Source organism: Manacus candei, unplaced genomic scaffold, assembly GCF_025592945.1.
Source record: "Manacus candei isolate 608988 ecotype Guabito, Panama unplaced genomic scaffold, ASM2559294v1 h1tg000171l, whole genome shotgun sequence".
Taxonomy (NCBI): domain Eukaryota; kingdom Metazoa; phylum Chordata; class Aves; order Passeriformes; family Pipridae; genus Manacus; species Manacus candei.
Window position 1 is genome coordinate 519823 of NW_026138219.1, and position 18743 is coordinate 538565.

The 18743-nt window shown below is 41.6% G+C and overlaps 1 protein-coding gene across 4 annotated transcripts in view; it reads left to right on the forward strand.

Annotated features, from left to right (window-relative positions):
* The window catches only part of MARCHF3 (membrane associated ring-CH-type finger 3), a 53136-nt gene that overhangs the window by 19373 nt on the left and 15020 nt on the right, over nucleotides 1-18743 (forward strand). The window contains exons 1-3 of one of the 4 annotated variants that reach the window (XM_051773554.1): nucleotides 11661-12051; nucleotides 12728-12935; nucleotides 14507-14711. In XM_051773554.1, the coding sequence (XP_051629514.1) occupies nucleotides 11946-12051; nucleotides 12728-12935; nucleotides 14507-14711 (519 nt within the window). In that variant the 5' untranslated portion in view covers nucleotides 11661-11945. Of the gene's footprint in view, nucleotides 1-11660; nucleotides 12936-14503; nucleotides 14712-18743 lie in introns of those variants that run through there. The other 3 variants (XM_051773553.1, XM_051773556.1, XM_051773555.1) reach the window with 3 other exon arrangements.

Here is an 18743-nt window from a genome sequence, read left to right on the forward strand (position 1 = left end):
GGAATGAGACAGGGCTTTGTGTGTGCAAGTGAGCACCTTAAGAGTATGGGGGTAGGGCAGCTGTAAATGCTCAGGTGATTGTGGCTCTACTAAAAGGATGAGAAATTTGTAAAGATGGAAAATGATAACAAAATTTTAAAGTGTTTAATGAAATAGAACAAAATTGCAGCTAACTTCTGCTCCTTTTACCACATGTGGAGGTGCTTATTCAATTGGTTTTTAAGGTCTGGTTTGTTTTTCTTATTTATTACAAACACAAACTAGGGTTCAAAAAAGAATATAAAAATGCTCCCAGCTGGAAGAGTGTACTCCATTGCTTTGTCAGTTACTGTGTCTGTCCTTTCTTGGTCACCCTGTAACCAAATCTATAGAGCTGTTAAAACATCTGTGAGCTAGAAGTGGTAGAAAAAGTTACATAGTAGTAAGCTGTTTCAAAATACTGAATTGTTTAGAAGGGTGATGCAATTCACAATGAATTAGTTTTTCTCCTCTTGAATACCTTTGTGGGAATGAGTTTCCATGCTGTTCAGTTCATATGTAAAATTAGTCATTGCAGAGGTTTCACAGGTACATTTTCTGAAGTTTTTAAAGTACTTAGTTTATAAAGCAGCATGTAGAAATTTAAAAAAAAAAAAAAAGAAAAAAAGTTACCAGGGAAGCATATAATTCCTTTTGAACTGCTACCATCCAAATGTACGCAGGGAGCAACAGCACAGGAATTGTCATTTTGGGCTTAGAGCAAAGGAAGAAAAATATATCTGGGATGATGCCTGCTTCTTCATTTTGCTTTGCATACGTTGCGTTTCAGATGTTGAATTTTGTGACTCTGGTTTGGAAAGCAAAGAATTTGCATACAGGATTTGTATTTGTTCTTTGAAATCTTTGCTATATGAAAGAAAGTTACATTCTGCCAAGATACCCGAGAGACAACAAGTAGCTATTTCTGGGAGTGGAAAATCCTCCTTTATTAGGCATGCTAAGCTTTAGAATTTCCTTGTGAAGTTTTATTGCTAGTTGTGTCAAAGTCCTGTGAAAGTAAATGCAGTAGCTTTAAAAGACAGATATCATGTTAACTGACAGCTGCAACATTTAAAAATTCATTTTGAAATTGAAAGTTGAAAATCAGACACACAAATAAGTGATGTATAAGCCCTTAGTACATTTGACCACTTATCTATCATCTGATTGTCTGTGTCTTGTTAAGGGCTCCATTACACTGTGTCTGCTTGTGCAAATATGCATAGTTGTAAAATAAATTGTAAATGCTCAGAATTTGGGAGGGTGGATAGGGAAATAACCTTGGCCTGCTGATTCTTTTAGTTCAGTCTCCATGGAGTTTTACACGCTGTCCTCCTAATTCTGTTTAGTATAGGCAGGAAACACTTTTTCCTGTAGATTATGAAAAACTTAACCTCTCAAGGTGCTTTTTCAATTTTGGTGTGTCCTTTGTCATCTGGTATCTGTAATAATCTTGAGAAGACAAGATTGGGGAATGTGTGGAGTGTGTGCAAAGTTATAGAAAAATAAATGAAGGAGGGTTTTCTGCAGTGTCAGTGTGAATGTGAGGCTGTGTTCTTGTGCAGAGACACAAATGCAATGCTCCTGAATATGTTTGGGGTTGTCAGAAGAGTCTTCTGAGTGCACCATCCTCAGTTTTTTTAAATAAATACATGTTATGGTACTAAACCACCAAAAGCTTTGTGTGAGTGTTTGGAATTCAGTCAGTGGAAGAAGCAGCCCCTGGAAGGCATCCCTTGTCCGCAGGGATTTCTCAAGTAGCCTGGCTATGTTTTGCCAACAAGATCTCTCTGCTGTTTATAGGAAAGACTAAACAATAATCTTTATATTTTTCTACCATGAGTTTAGAAAAGCCATTTATCAACGGTTGGAATAATCAAATGGGTTATGGGTACTTGGTGCTTTCTTTTGCATCACACAACAAAATGCCCTTCTGCTTCTGCAGAATTGACTTGGGATTTTCTAGTAAAGCAATGCATTCATGGAGAGAGGAATCAATAAGTTCAAGTGATCCCTGTCCTTTTAGATAAGCTATAGTCAATCAGCAATGCTGTCCATAAGATTTTGATGCTATTCTGGAACTGCATTACAACTTCTAAACAAAACTAAATATAATAAAACTGCATATCAGCTTAAAACTGTTGTGTTAAAACTTAAGTAGAAAAAGTGTAGCCAGCTGAACCAAAGACCTACCTCCACAGTTTTATGTTTAAATAGTCACTTTGAGCTTGCTAGGGTAATGCATCACATGGCAGTCTGTTCTTCCATCTGCTGGTCTAATGATATGTTTTAACAAAACATTAATTCCCAAAGCCTTGAAATCTTGTGCCCTCTATCATGACTGACTGAATGAATTTTGTACAGTGAGTTGTATATGACTGGATGGTTAGCTAGATTTTCATTGCTGCAAATCTCTGTCCTGCTGTAAAGCTGTGGCACCTAGTCACATAGGTGCAGAATAACTTTAATTCTGACATCTTGTAATCTCACTTGAACTGTTAAAAAAGCTGCATTCTGCCACAGGACAGGTCTGAGGAATTTCTGGCTGACATGGAATTTGTAAGGTCTGAGGCAGTGAAAGTAAAGTCAGCCACCAAATACTTGACACAAAATAGCTGATTACCAAGTGAAGAGTCAGAGAGAAACAGTTTAATAATGATTTTTGTCAGCTGGCAGAAAGGAATCAAGTTTGATTGCTGTAAATTCTGTTTGTTAGGATTATTAAAATTTCTAATTAGCAATTTTGTAAACTAGGTCTCCAAGCCTGTTCTGAAAGCATGCAGAATATTTGATCTTGCCAAGATACTATCGAGATGGCCCTCTTTTGAAGCAGTAAGATGATGATGGCCAGTGCAATGGGGCCTCACTTAACTGCAGGAAAATCTTGACCCTATTGAAATCAGTGGTAAATTTCTCCTAAAAGTCCATGGATTCAGAGCTCATCCGTAGGTGCTGGATCAGAGCATGTATTTTCTACCTACTCCAAGAGAAGGGAAGTAAGATGATGAGGCCTCAGCTAGAGTTTTAGGAAAAAGAGTTGTTGCATAGAAGAATCCGGTGAAAATTTAGATATCACCTTGGTGGCTGGATCTAGAGGATGGGTGGGGGGCTGACCACCTGCAACCTGGATGCAACTGAGTGTGTGGAAACCGAATTAGTGCCCTAAAGAATTTTTTGGTTTTGTTACTTCTGGAGAACATTTAAGGCACACATTATCGTGTGTTGCACTACAGATACCAAAATGTCTCACACCTCCTCCAGAGCTGAGGCACTGCTGAATCCATCACCTTAATTACAGGCTTTAGTGACAGCAAATGTGTTTACTGGGAGACTTATTTCAAACATGAATAGCAGATGTGACAAAGTGTAAATCCAGGGCTCAATATTGGTGTTTCCCTACAGGATACAACAGCCCTGAAAGTTGCTGGTGAAATCTATGCTGAGAAGGTCACCAGGAAAGGAAAGATTTCTTTTCTTCTTTCTTCTGCTTATGTTACTTTATTGGATTTGCACATGACTCAAGTCACTCATGGTGGGCGTGCCTCACTGTCTGCTGCTCTGCTTTGTTCCTGTCACGCACTTTACAAAAATCTGGGGTTTTTTTCCTTAGTCTAGAACTTTAAAACAAGCTGTCATTGTTTTCAAGTGTTATGTGTACAATGCTGTTCTTGGGTCAGCCCAGCAGCAGCTCATAGAGACCAACCTGCTGGGCCCCATTAGGTTGCAATAAACTTTGGAAGAAAGCAAGTCTGTTGTTCTATATCCCATTTTACTGTATGGTGTCTAGGGATGCAATTACTTAAAAAATTTGAAGCCTAAAATTAAAAATGGCATTCTTTTTGTTAACTTCACCCCTTGTGGAAAATTAGTAAATATTTAAATATGCAATCAGGTGAAATACTGTTCCTGAGAATACATAGATTTCTCCCCCCCCCCCAAGAGAATAAAATAAAGTAAAATACATTAAATATGTGTGCTTGTCAGAAGGATAGAAAAATTGGATTACACCAGGCACAGGTTTAAGGATAAATTACTGGTTGATACTGTAAAAAATACTGTAATACTAAACTTAATATTACAGTATTAAGAATGGATGTCACATTTTTCCTTACAATTTAACTGTCAGTGATTTTAAAAAGTACTGAAAATGAAGCATAAAACTTGAGGAAAATGCCTTTCTTACTCTGTTACTCCTTTAATTGAGAGACAATGCCAATTTCCACCAATTAATATGTAAGGCAGTAAATGTTACTGTGTTGTAAAAACAAGTTCAGGGGCTCTGTGTGAAAATCCCACTGGCTACAGCAACGTCCTATCTACAGGTCATTGCACACAGCAGCCCTGTAAATAGTGGGATAATGAGCACAGGCAGCTTGGACAAAGTGTAGTCATCCCCAGACTCACTCAAGAAATGAGTAAAAGACTCATTTCAGTCAGTTTATGACCAAATGTTAAATTTTATGGGAGGGACCCAACTTTTTCCTCTGTAAATGCTTCTCTATGGTTACATGGCAAAAAAGCTTCATCATGAGTGGCCGAGGTGCCCTTTCAGGCTTACTCAGAATCGAGTGCTTTTCACAGCAGCATTATTAAAAGAAACACAATGTAGAGATGAGAAGTTTCATGAATCTGGGATTTGCATGTTCTTTCAGAATGTTCTCGTCAGAACAAAGTACTTGATGATTAGAGTTGAATAGTGGCTTTAAGGGACTTGACATGGGATTCCTTGTCCTTCAGCACTTGTTGAGAACAAATTAAATTCTCATCTTACAGGTTTTAGGCCAGGAAGTAAATATGCAAATCTGGCATTTGGTTACAAAATCTGCTTGTCTCATCTGTATAAGATGACCTAATTTAGAGAATCTAGAACCTTTTAATGTAAAAAAACAAGCTTCTGGGCCTTTTAACTTATAAATTTTCAGCATATAAGTAGATACTAATTCATTCACTGCATTTTGGTGCTTAAATGTGAAAACACTGTGGTTTAAGCCACATCCTGGGATGACACAAGACATAAATTAATTACTAGGAAACAGCGATTCAGGGCAATGCCAACCCCACACCCCTGTGGGGGAAGCCACCCTTCAGATTCATTCTGGGTCAGACTTTGGGAACCACACTGGTTTTGTGGGAAGGCGGACTTCCAAGTTCATACTCACCAATGAAAAGAAATGGGGGACAGCACTATCCCAGCACTTAGCGTAATTCTGGCAGTAATGATCATTTTATGGCCTTAGACTTGGTCTTTTAACAAAGTGTCCTAGTTAGGACAGCTGAGATCAGTTCATCATGGTGGGTGTAACCCAAAACTGTATTCTATAGCCTTCCATGTCATTTCCCAGAAACTAGACTATTGTTGTCAATAGACTATTCGCACCCTCTGCCCATAGAGCCTGACTCCTCAGGCTATAAACTAGGTGTTAAGAGGCCTGTGAGATAGGAGGATGTTTCTGTCCTCACACCCTTTGTGGAACTCCCCGCCCTGAGGGGAGCACTGAACATTCCTACCTGAACTGGAGGATATATAATCTTGGAGTTTTGGAACATTTTTCAACCCACTCGTGGGATCCAGAGGACGGCTGCAGCTCATCGCTCTCAACCAGACTTAGACCACCACTGGACTGCGATCACCAGTTCTGGCCAGACTGCAGCAGCTCTCCCACCAGCAGGTTCTTCCCCTCTCCCTTTACTTTGGACTCAAGCAGGGCCCAAGGAACACCACTTTGTTCAGGCCCCAGGGTACTGGGTTATACATTTGGGTTTTTGTGGGTTGAGACCAATTGTTTGTTGGTATTATTGTACTTACTGTATTATTTTAATAAATTGTTATTCTGACTTATAATCTCTCCTTTGAGTTGAGTTCATTCCCCCTGCCGGTTAACTTTTAAACCAGCACACAAAGGCAGCTTTGGGGTTCTGCTGGCAGGTTAACTCACGCCCTTGTGGCTGCAGCCTGTGGAGGGTTGGTGTGACTCCCCAGGTACAGCCACTGCCAGGCTGGCAGGAGGGAAGGGACCTGTCTGGGGGAAGCTTTGTCCCATTGTCCCCCAAAACTGGCCAATAAATGGGGCCAGAATAAGCAGGAAGTTTGTGGGCAGGAGTGGGGAAAGAAGACAGTGGGGTTCTCAGGTGGATGTGGCAGTGGAAAAAGGGGAATTTAGGAACATGTTAGGGTGAGCACCTTCCTCCATTTGCAGGGATTCTGCATGAGTGGAGTTGCCCAGACATAGGTGCAAACAAGCCTTGGTCTCCAGCTTTCTCAGCTGAGGAAGCCTAGTAAAGAGATGTTATGTAGTGACAAATGGACTAGTGAAGATTGGGTAAAGAAGATGAAAATTCTTAATCATTTTGACTTCTCCACTCCAGGTTTCAGCAAAACTACTACATCATTCCTCGCTGAGGACGCTTATTTTGGAACAGTGTCTCTTTAGTACCACCTTATACAGGGTAACCTTTACCACTCACACTCCTGTCCTCCTTACCTAAGGCATCTGGGCACAGTGCACAGGATGTCACTCAGTGTTCGGATGCCAGAATATAAAAATCACTCATCTATGATTATGCTTAGTAAGGGTGCAGTAAAGCACATTAGGCTGTTTTATTCATTCCTATGGTCTACCAGTTTCTGTAGACACATGTAACTCATTTATGCAAAGGGAAGTTGTGGAAAGACTGGTTTTCTGCAGCTCACATTGCTCCAGAGAACCTTGCACCAGCTTTTTCAACTCAGGGGTGGGGGGAATCCACTGTCTTGCATTCCAGCTTCTGTGAGGGAATACATTTCTGCTAGAAAAGTCTAATACTAGAAAAGAAAAGGTATATGTTTCCTTGTACTTTGAAAGAAACTATCATTACTATTTCCAGATAAGTTGTAAGTAAGCCATATTTATATCCTCTCTTTTTTCTTATTAGTGCAAGACTAAATTGCTATGAGCACAATTACTTATGTATTTATCATGTGGCATCTTTCATTACAACAACCAAAAAAAGAAAAGAAAAAAAATATCTAAGGAAATGACCCAGGTTAGTGGCTGTGCAGACATATAAAGCAATTTATTCAAGTCCACAGTGCCAAATATGTAGTTGATTGTGCTCATGGTGAAGTGGTTTAAGTTCAGTACATAGCAAAATCCCATTGATTTATGGGTGGGCAGTGAAGTTTTAAATGCATGGGCAGACTCTTAAGAACTGTTCATGCTGAACTGCTTTGTGCCTCAGACTAGCACTCAGTTCTTTGATGTGCTTGTTTATAAAATTGCACTTTGCATGCAGCCTACTGCATAGTAGGTTTTAAAAGGTCCTGGAGCTCTCTGCAGTGACACTACCTGAATAGAAAATGCTACCTACAGCATGAAAAATTAATAAAATGTGGGCTGAAACAGAGTAAAATTGCTTAATATCAGTGGGATTTGTGCTACTTTCTATATGTTGAAGTGCTTTAATGTGAAATGTCTCCTGCTCAACTGGTGAACAATTACTACATTTTCTTCTTGCACCATTCGGTTGTCTCTCATAGCTCCTTGGGAGATTGTGGTGGTGTAATTGTTGCAGAATGAATGCTGTTGACTAGGTTATATGGATCCTTAACAAAAATTTTCTCCAGCCTCTTCCACCTGTCACCATGTTCGAGAACTACTGTGTCCTGATGCTGCCTCTGTCACTGATGGCTTAATGCCAGTGAGGGCTTTACATCTCCATAATGAAGAGGTTAAGCAGCATCTTACATGTCTTATATATACTAAGCCACATGTGACTGTCAGATACAGGAATTCATCTTCTCAAGTTGCAGGAATTAATTTCTTGCTTTGGAGGACTGAAGGGTCTTTAGGTGCACATCCTGTGGACTTAAGATATTTTTTACTCAGAGTTACTGCACCTTTTTATTTTCTTTATTTTTTAGCAAGCAAGAGCAAATGTACTAATTGCACTGATCCTTAGATGCTAGGAATTTCCCATTAGGAGTTCTGGCCTTAGCTGCTGTTCTTACTTCAAAGGACAACCCTGGTACAGACACACACAGGATCATGCAACAGAACAGGAGCTGAGTCCAGATAAAAAAGTACAAGTTGCTGATGAGTTGGGTGTCTTGGGGAAGCAAATGCAGAAAGGACAGGACATGGCTATGAGTGCCAGAGGGAACAGGGGCAGCAGCTCAAGATCCCAGGTTGTGCCTGCTCTTCAGGCATCTCCCACGGCACAGGGTTCCTAAGTTGCAATGATCAGCTGACAGTTGCCAGCTGATTTTTAAGAAACTGAAAAATCTGAAAAAAATTATGGATCTATCCCCCATGTTGGTGAACAGCATCCAGGGCTACAACTGGAACTGCCAGTTACTCCACTAGTTCCTTTACTCAGTAGCTCCAGTGTGATTGAAACCAGGAGGGGATCCTTGAAGCTCTTCGCGGTGGATTGTGGAGCAAAGAGTCAAGAAATATTTAAAACAATCCCATCATGAGTGTCTTGGACATGATGCACAGAAAATTTCATGTCTGTCAGAGTTATTAAAATAGGATTTTAGCAGGTGTCCTGCTCCTTTAGAAAGGTTCTGTCTGTCCCATCTTCACAGTACTTTGCTTCATTTCCTGTAGCAGCGGGGTCTTTATATGATAAAGAATGCAGTCCGCTCTTCGTGAGGTGAAAATCAAAGAGACTGTATTCAAACTTTGCACTCCCTTTTATCCCCTAAAACCACGTGACCTTGTAACCAATGGGGTTGTCCATCTAGGCGCATGTTGCCTTGGGCTTCTCTGCCCTGGTACGTCCCCTGTACCTTTGGACACGCCTCCTACAATTTCCTAGTAGGTAAAAAACTAGAAAGTTTCCCGGTACTCTGGAGTTGAGACTTTTGGTTCTTCTTTTGCATTTTCCAGTGGGAAGGGGAAGCTGAGGGACCACACAGCAAGTCATCCAGTCACTGCAATGCATGTTTTAGTCTCTGGAGCATCTTAATGTACTTGCAGTGGGATGTGCCTTAGTCACTATTAGCTTATCTGCCTAAGTGTTTAACTTCTGAGAGGTTTTCCAACCAGTCCTGCCTTCTGTCCTCCTGTAACTAAACCCATAACAGTAGTTTAATTAAACCATGGGTCTTTTGTGCATAGTAATTTTTCTCTAAGGATCATGCGAAGTACAGATAGTTGGAAGATGGATGTGCTTCATATTGTTGGAAGAGCTGAAATTGGAGAGTCACTCTAGAAGAGAGAATTTTTCAACACCCAGAAGAAAATCATAGAATCATAGAATCACAGAATCAGCTGGATTGGAAAAGACCACCGAGATCATCAAGTCCAACCCTTGATCCAACACTGCCATGGTTACTAGACCATGGCACTAAGTGCCACATCCAGTCTCATCTTAAAAACCTCCAGGAACGGTGAATCCACCATCTCTGTGGGCAGCCCATTCCAATGCCTGATTACTCTCTGTAAAGAATTTCTTCCTAATATCCAACCTAAATTTCCCCTGGCAGAGCTTAAGACCATAAATCTTGTGTCATGAAAGTGAGAAGAGGACGTCAGAGACTGGTACCAAAGGCAAAACAGAAAAACAAGAACAGGGAAAGATCTGATTTAAATATTACAGTAGTAGGGTAATCTTAGATTTTGTGTAGAAAGAGATGTGCAAAATGAGTGGGTGTAGTGACACAGAAAAGAAACAAAAAGAGCTAATTACTAGATTTCTTCAAATATTCATTCATCATACCAAATCCAGCCACTTTTCTTTTAATTTTCTGGCATCTGAAATAAATATTGGTATTCTGGCTTCCCCAATTAAATATTGCATCACTTCATAAATACTACTAAACACATCTTCCCGGTTTTCTTCTTTTTTTTGCTCTCTCCTATTACAGTATTTTTGACAGATTTCCACCTCTTTCAGGTGCAAAACATTTTGACAGAACATAATACATACACGTGGATAAATACTGATGTTGGGGTTTAGTGGCAGTTAAAATTTACAACTACTTAATGACAGCTTTGGCTTCAGATTTGTTTAGGACCTCTGTACTTCTCAGTACAATTAATTTTCATAATTTATCATGGGCTTTTGTATTTAAGCACATATTATTTAATTCTATAATTGTATTACTTTTCAGGGACACACACTGATTTAGTGTGAAAATAGTTCTTCTGAAATCAGAAAAATATGTTGTAACTTCTAAATTTCTTTTAAAAAAAGAATAAAGTAGAAAGTGTTTATGCGTATTTGCTTTGCCAACGTGGGATATCAAATGCATTATTGCATGCAGAAGTTTGAATTAACATCCTTGCTGAGATATAGCTACATTATTTCTCATGTGCTTTAAAGCTTTGCATTTAGTTGCTCTTCTGATGCTTCAGCAAGTGCTTAAACTCAGCAAATGATTGATGGATGTGTTTGTAAAGGCTTGGATGATCACTTTATACAAAATTATAAACCTGCTGTTGTACTTAATGAGGTCAGTGAAGCAATCAGAAAAGAAATATATAATTCTGTAGCATGGGTCTGTAAGCATGATATTCTTAGGCTTTTTAAGTTTAATGAAGCAGCTACTCAGCTGCTGAATATTCTTGTCAAACAGTCTCAGCATGGATTTTAAAACTAAAATGTTGCTGAATATTATGGTCTCCTTGGAGAGTCCCTGGCTCTTATTCCCTTTAAAAAGTCTGAATTTTTTATATGTTAATGGTTTTGAAATCAGCCATTTGCTTCCTTTTCATTGTAAATGAAGCCTGGAGTCTGATTTCCTTCCCTGTTCTCTGAATGCTGTATCCTCATCAGCAGTCTCAGTTCACTTTCTGGGGTATGTGTGGTTTGAAAATAGCTAAAATAATCCTGTAAAACAAACACTTTGCCTTTCTAAGAATATGAGTCCCTGTGTGAAAATTTGCATGGTACAACTGAGCCAGTACCCACATCAGTCCTACAAAATCTTACTGCCAGAAACTTCCATTCAGGGAGCTTCTGAAAGTTAGCACTATTACTCAAATCCAATGAAGTCAAATTACAAGGTTTCTTTTAAACCCCAGAGAAACACTACTGTTTAAAGGAGTTTATTAATGTTTAGTTCTCAACTGCAGTGCTGGTACTACACTGTGGTGTGACTGTGGTATTCGATGCAAAATGTGGTTTTTTTGAGAGTTAAACTCTGCAACATATGAATATCTAGTTGTAACTTGCAAAGTTTACATGTGACTGTAGCCAAGTGTCTCAAGGCATGCTAGGAAGTCTTTTCCTCCCTTTTGCAGAGGGATTAACCCACCCTGTACAAATGCTGACCTGAAGAGGAATCCTGCAGGCACACAGCCTGTGGAACCATGCAGCTTCCCCTCGCCTAGCCAGGAACATCCTATCAAGGTATCAGGAATTTACATTCCCAGGCTCTTTGTGACCAGCATAACCCTTCCTTTCCAATTACCACAGCTGAAAGTGCCATACAAAACACATGTTAAAGAGCAAAGCAGAGAAGAAACAAACTAGCTAGCTGTGATTTCTACCTCACCTTGTGGCATAAATTACCACTGCGTGCAGGCTGTTGTTAAGCAGGTCTGTGTGACTAAAGCCCTACACAGGAATAATTGCCAGGTCTGCGCTCTGCTGTGGGCTGGTGATAGAAGACACTAAGCACCAGTGGAGTGTTTTCAGAGAGGATCTGAAGTGCATCAGCCATTCTCTCCTCCAATACATAACTCTTCCTGTTGGCAGACTGTAGCAGCCTTTAAACTGTGTCTTAGTTTAACAAGATTACAACTTAAAAATTAAGAGACTTCGGGTGGAAGTGCGGAAGAGGAAAAAAGAAACAGCTTTTTATTAACAAAATCTGAATAAACGACAAATGGTGCAATCAAAAACCTTCAGAGGAAACAAAACAAAGTCCCAGTTCCCCAGGTGGGAGGGAGAAAGCCGCGGCAACCCTTGGGGGGGGCGGTGGGGGTGGTTGGGGGGAAATGCAGGACTATAGCTGCTCGCAGCCCTGTGCACTGGCAGTCAGGAATGAAGGAGTCCTTTTTCCCACAGGCAGTCTTGAAAGCAGAATACCTCCCTCCGATATGGGTCGGTCTCTCTGCCATTCTCTGCGAGGTGTCCCGTGCGGAAAAACTCTTCCTCTCGGGAAAAGAGAACGAGGCAGCCAAAAACTGGGCTCCTGCACTGTCCGGTCCCAGACCAAACCCCAAAAGCCCTTGAACGAAGGAGTTCCCAGCTGTCCCTGCGGTCACCGTGCTTTCCCGCGATCCCTTCCCCTCTCCCCGCACCTGTGCTGCCCCGCACGGGCGGCCCTGCTCTGCTCCCATCCCCTCCCTGACTCCCCGTCCTGGAAGAAACAGATGGCGGGGGTGCGGGGAGGACACGGGGACGGGACCCTAGGGAAAAAAAGAAAATTCCAACATCTCTTTTCAAACCTATGACAAACTAAAAAGGGCACAAGTAAAGATTGTATAGTCCTTTGAAACATTTCAAAGGCGAGGGAGTGACAAATGGTTCAGTCTTTCCGTTTATCGCTTGTGACCTTAGGAGTCTGCAGAGGGAAAAAAAAGCAGCAGAGAGCTCTGTCTTGCTGTGTCTGAGATGGACAGACTGTTTTTCAGTGTCACATAATGTTTTAAGCTGCTGAGCAGGCTTCAGGAGTCTGGGGCAGGGAGCTAGGAATGTTTCTGCTCACAGGGGTAGCAGACGGGGATTGACGTGCCCTTTGCCCCCACACCACCGCCCTGTTCTCCCTCTTGCCCAGATGGGGACCCGCTGCCCAGCGCCATGAGGACGAGCCGCTGCAGTCACCTGCCGGGAGTCCCACCAGAGCACCCACTGGCTCCTGTGGGCAAGGCCCTGCCTGGTGGCAGCGGTGCCCCAGCCAGCAGCTGCCCTCAGTATGTCATGCAGGTGTCGTCCAGAGATGGGCAGCTGCTCTCCTCCGTCGTGAGGACGCTTGTGACACAGAGGTACGTGGGGACAGTACATTGGGATGGGCCCTTCCCTCCTGGATGCACCTTCCACAGCTGCTGCTGCGAGCCCAGTGGGAGCCTGAAGGAAAGATGTGCTGTGCTTCATGAAACATTACCACAATGCACTTGTCATTGAACCCTCATTCTAATATTCTCACTGAAAATGTTTGGATAAATCAAATTCTCTGGTTTTTTTAGTATTAGAAAGCAGGCTTACTTAATTCACAGTACTGGGTGCACATGGGATCCCTCCACATGCACACACACTTTCAAAACTTTTCACTATTTGTACATTCTAGCCAACAGAGAAACTAATATTCATTGTCTATAAATTGCATAATTCTCTCATTAATTAGTATTCTAACGGTTACTGATTTCTCATTTCGGCTAATCAATCCACATTTTCAGTCTTTTTTATCATCTTTTTATTCCCAGATACAGAGTGTTTCAGTTCAACTGCTGAATTGTCTTTGTTAGTTTCTTTTTTATCTGAAAATGTCCTTGTGGTCTCTCAGCCTTTGTTTGTTGAAGCATGTCAACATTGGTTTAGCAAAACCTAAAGTTTCAGTGATTTTCCCAAACTGTGTTCTCACAATGGCAGCTTATGACAAACCTTGCTGAACACTGGTTACAGTGGACATACACACTGCTTATGGTTAATTAAAACAATTCATTGGAAAAGTTAATTAAAACAATTAATTAGAAAGGTTATTAGGAAAGTTATATTGTTTCTGACAGCATCCTAGTGATTATGCTACATAATGTGGCACATTTCCTAAACATTTCCCAAACCAGAGTGACATTTTGTCCGTGGTAGTGACAAAATCTTCATTTCTGAGATCACCTGACTTGGTGTATGTGGTAGGGAGAGTTTTTGTTACCAAGACCTCAAACAAGAGATTGACCTTCTCAACCTCATCAGTCAGGGGAGCTGAGCTGAAGCTACAGTGAAGAGGCCCCATGTTTCAGCAGCACTGGTGCTCCCAGCCTGCTTCCTCTTTCCTCCCACTGGCACCCAGGCACCACCCAAGGACACTGCCTTCCTCTTTCCTGAAAGGTTCCTCTGTAAAACAGAGCATCTTAAGAGTTAAAATCAGAGTCTTTAGGTTATCAGTGGCAGGAGGAGCACCCCTCTCCCTTTGCATGTTAGCACTTCCCACCAGGAAGGTGGGTGGATTGAGGGGAGGCAGTGCAGAAGAAAAGGCCAGAGGATCACCATTGGAATAAGAGGTGGCACCCTGTACATGAGGAGTGATGACACACATCACCACTAGCATAAGAGCTGCCCAGCTGAGGCAGATTTAAAACTTCCCTGATGCACTTGGAGATTTCTTGCACCACTTCTTTGTGAAGAGGTGGGAAATACAAAAATGCAGAAGCACTGGGTTATCTGTCTCTCACCTTCCACTCTGGTGTTTTCGCTTTACACTTTCTGTTGGCCCAGCAGCTTGGAGTAGTAATTACAGAGCGAAGTACTCAATCTACAAGTGTTTCCTGCACTGTTAATTCGTGACATGCACGGAGCCTGGTGTACTGACCAGTGATTTTCTCTCCCCTTCCTCCAGCAGCCCCTTCAATGACCGGCTGATCTGCAGGATCTGCCATGAGGGCAGCAGCCACGAGGACCTACTGTCCCCCTGCGAATGTACAGGGACCCTGGGGACCATTCACCGCAGCTGCCTGGAGCACTGGCTGTCCTTTTCAAACACCAGCTGCTGTGAACTCTGCCACTTCAGGTTTGCAGTGGAGCGCAAACCCAGGCCACTGGTGGAGGTCAGTATGTGGGGCACGTCCGTGAAAGCTCAGCTTTACTGAGAAAATCATGTTTGTTTCGTACGGGCATCACAAAGCCTTTGCAGCTCCATGGAAGCCACAGCGAGCTGTGAATTTGGGGTTTGGCAGTCTGAGGGCAGGAGCTCAGGGAAAGGGCAGGAATAACGAAACCCTAATTTTGAACTGAATCAAAACAAGCGAGAAGAACAGGTTCAATGGGTTTGCTTCAGTGCAAACTTGAGTGAGGATTTGAGAAATAGTGTGCAGCAAATTCCTAGAATATCAGACAGCTTGGTTGGAAATGGAAGAGAGGTAAGTAATTGTTTCTGTAGAAAGCAAGACAGGTGTCAGGACTCAGCATGTTAAATATAGGTCAGGAATTTTTTTTGTTCTTGCTTTTGAGAGAGAGGTAACAAACTGAGGAGCCTTAGAAATGTAGTTTCCATGTCAAGCCCACAAGAAGGAATTGTTCTTGTATAGTGTCTGGCATGTTTAGCCATTTGTGAGTGACCTTTTGGCCTCCTCTTGCCTATGTACTAGACTTAACAGTGAATTGGGCAGTTGTTTCTCCCTTATCAATGAAAATTACGTTTTTGCCAACAACAGATGTTTTAGCAGCGTCATGAAGTTCTACAGGTTTTAGGGGCCTTTTGGTCCTCAGAAAAAGAAAAAAAACAACAAAAAATTAAAAACCCAAAATCACTGTCTTGACACTGTTAATGAACTTTGTCCTCCCGTGTACTAATTTGGAAAAAGAGAAAGCAAAAATTATGGTTTCTGTTGAATTTAAAAATTAATTACAATAGTAACATTTGACAAAATTAATGAGAAGCATCTTCTTGTACCAGTTGGTGACATAGGCACTTACAGGCTGAGCTAGGGTTCAGGACAACATATCTATCCTGTGCATTTTAGTTGTTCTGTAAATTTTGTCATAACTGGTGAAAGGATTTGGTGCTAAATACATCTTTGGTGCTTCCTGCAGGCCTCCAACCTCTGCAGGGAAGCTGGTCTCAGTTTGAGAAATGCTGATGTTGAGTGTTCTCAGCCTGTCAGCAACTAAGCAGCAGAATCTTTACAACTGAGCATTCTCCAATTTAAATGGCAACATCTTCTGGATGTTCAGCTGCTCTGAGCCTGTGCCAAAGAGTTCTTGGTTGCAGCTCTGGCGCAAGAGTGGTTTTACTCTGCATTTGCCTTCTGAGAAGAAAGATAAGCAATGCTGAGGCAGTGCAAAGTAAACAGTTTGGTTTTAGAGCTCAGCTTCTCCAAGCTATTCCCTTGTGATGGCTCCTCATGCGGCCTGTGTTGCACAGATTGGATGTGGCACTGGTCAGAGCTGATAACGTTTGAAGGAGTCAAAAGCAAAGCTAAACCTGCCTGGGCTGGGAGACTTTTGTTGCTTGATAGTTCCCTGCTGAAGTGAGACTTTGGCCAAAGCAATAATAAATAATAGCAACAACAGCAATGATAATTACAGTAATAATGATAAAGCTGCCTTTTGTTTCTCAGCTGAGGACAAATAAGAACCATGTGCGAGAACGTTTCTGAAACAGTTAAATGCTTTTATCTTTACTACCTAATATTTTCTGGCTTCTCAGCTGCTTACACCCACGGTATTTTAGTGCAGTAATCGACAATTGTGTGCAATTGCAGAAAAGGTAATAAAAAAGCACAGTCCTTTGTGATCCTATGAAAGGACTATGTTTTCAGTTTAGAAGGAAATTGAAGATGTATTTTTATAGCTGAGAGCAGCAGAGACAAAGAGTAACTGAGTTGCACGTAAGGGGACAAATTAAAAAGAAGGATAATCAAACTTCTTGATTTCTGATAGTGTAATTTAAGTTTGTCCTGAAAGTTTATATTTGTTTAGTACATGGTGCTTTGAAATGCAAAGACCTCCCCATGCAAATAATTACAGCAAATCTGAAAGTTCCCAAAGCATGACTAAATCAGATGCAAGTAACCAGATTCCCCCATCCTCTTTGTCCTAAAAGCAATTCACTGTCTGTCTGTCTGTGTTACCTAGAGTGTGAGGTCATGAAGGGAGGTCCTGTTATCAGATATAACAGGACCATCTCTCACAAAAATCTACTGTAATGTTCGGGTGAGTGACAAGCCAAAGTGGCCATCTGCTCTTAACACCATTACGTGTATATGTTTGGGGTGCGGTGTCAAAGTTCTCTTCCTTTAGTGAGATAATTGATTCTCCAAATATTCCCCTGAACTAGATAATGGAAATGGTAAATAGTCCTCCTTTCATTGGAGGTGAACGATGCATGTACCAATGCATTTTAGGAGGTCAAGAGGGACTATTGTACTCATAAAGTGATTTGTACAGCATAGTCTATAGAAGCTCATCCAGTAACTCCTCAGCAGGCCCTGTGTCGTGTAGAGAATACATCCCATTCAGGGGTCAGTGACAGATAGTATAAAAATGTTTGAAGCAATCAGTTGTCGTATTGATCTTTTCTCCTAGAAATCTTCCATCAAGGAAAAAAAGGGAATTTCTGACTATTCAAAGATATATTATTCTCCTTCTTAGAGGGGACCAAAAAAAAAAAAAAAAAGAAAAGAGCATAGTATTGTGTTTTCTCCCCATCCCTTGGCTGGACTGATCACTGCTTTTTAGTGCCTTAGCTATGGGTGTGGAAGAAATTTGTATCAATGGAAACAAATTGAGATACTTCACTGGCTTTAACCAGAAACATCATACCTGCTCTTAGTGCTCAGGAGAGGCTGCAGCAGCAGTGAACTTGAAATGAAGTGAGCAGTAAGTGGCAAAGCTAGTTGTTCAGCCATATTCCTTCCTCTTTGTGTAAGTCATTGTGGAAGCAGCAGAGGATTTCTTGCTGCACATCGTGATTGGATGAGAACATAGCATTTCTCTCCCCTGCCCCTCACCATGTTGTTAGTTTTCCACTAGTTCATTATGAAATGAAAGCATAAAATTTTGTTGTAAGATGTCTTTTTGTTCTCTTTTAGGCAGTTGCTCATGGTTGCACTAAGGATGTGAGGCCATGCACTCAAACAGGAGATCTTTAGCTCCGATGCAAGGGACATATCTACAGCTGTATGCTGCTTCCTGCATAGGACACAAAAATGCAAGGAGATCACTTCTGCTTTTCCTTCCTAGCTTATATTATGTGCAGCAGTCTGTTTTTTCCTAGATTTTCTTTGCAAGGAAAAGCAAAGGAAAAACAACATTCATTTTGACTCGCACTTCCTCTTTCATACATCATATCTTTTCTCCATCATAAGCTTCTCTCTGGTCAACTGCATACTTCTCAAGGATAGTTTTTGCCATAGGACATGGATTTTTTGTCTAGGGGAAAAGCTTGTCCCAAGAAATGTACGGTCTGCTAAATTTTTGATGCCTAAAACCCAAACAGAGAGGCAGGAAATGGTAGTACAATCTGTCAGGCAGATCCGTCTTCCCAGCATCAAATTTGCCAAGCTCCTTGGCCTGTGGCAATGGATTTACCATATGTAGGATGGAAAAAATCCTGTCAAAGATAGACTGGTAAAGAAGAAGAAGGAAACAGCTCAAATGTTATAGAAACAGAAGTTTTTAATGTTGTTTAAACATGTCTTGAAACAGCTTTTTGCGTTTCTGCAAAGTCACTGCTCCTTCTTCCCAACACCCTCTGTGAAGGACTCTTATCCCCCATACAGGAGTGTCCTGGGAAGATGTCCTGAGGTGTTCTCATTGGCCTTTGTTAACCCCTTCCTATTGGCTGTTAACTGATTGGTTTTTCTGTAAGACCCTGAAGCTGTAATTGGTCCCCTTTTAACCCTCCTAAAAGCCTTATAAACCCCTATCCCCACAATAAACTTCCTCTTTCGTCTCTCCCTCCCTGTTGGTCTGTGTGAGCTCCTTACGGGGTCACCGGGCCACATGGCGGGGGCAGGGGGGAAGAGCATTCACCTCCAGGTAATGGGCTGGCACCCAGGGCCTGAAGGTTCCCCCTCCAATTGATCTGCTGTATTGGCCCACTTCTTTTTTTAGCTGAGGTGATTCTCCCCAGAAGA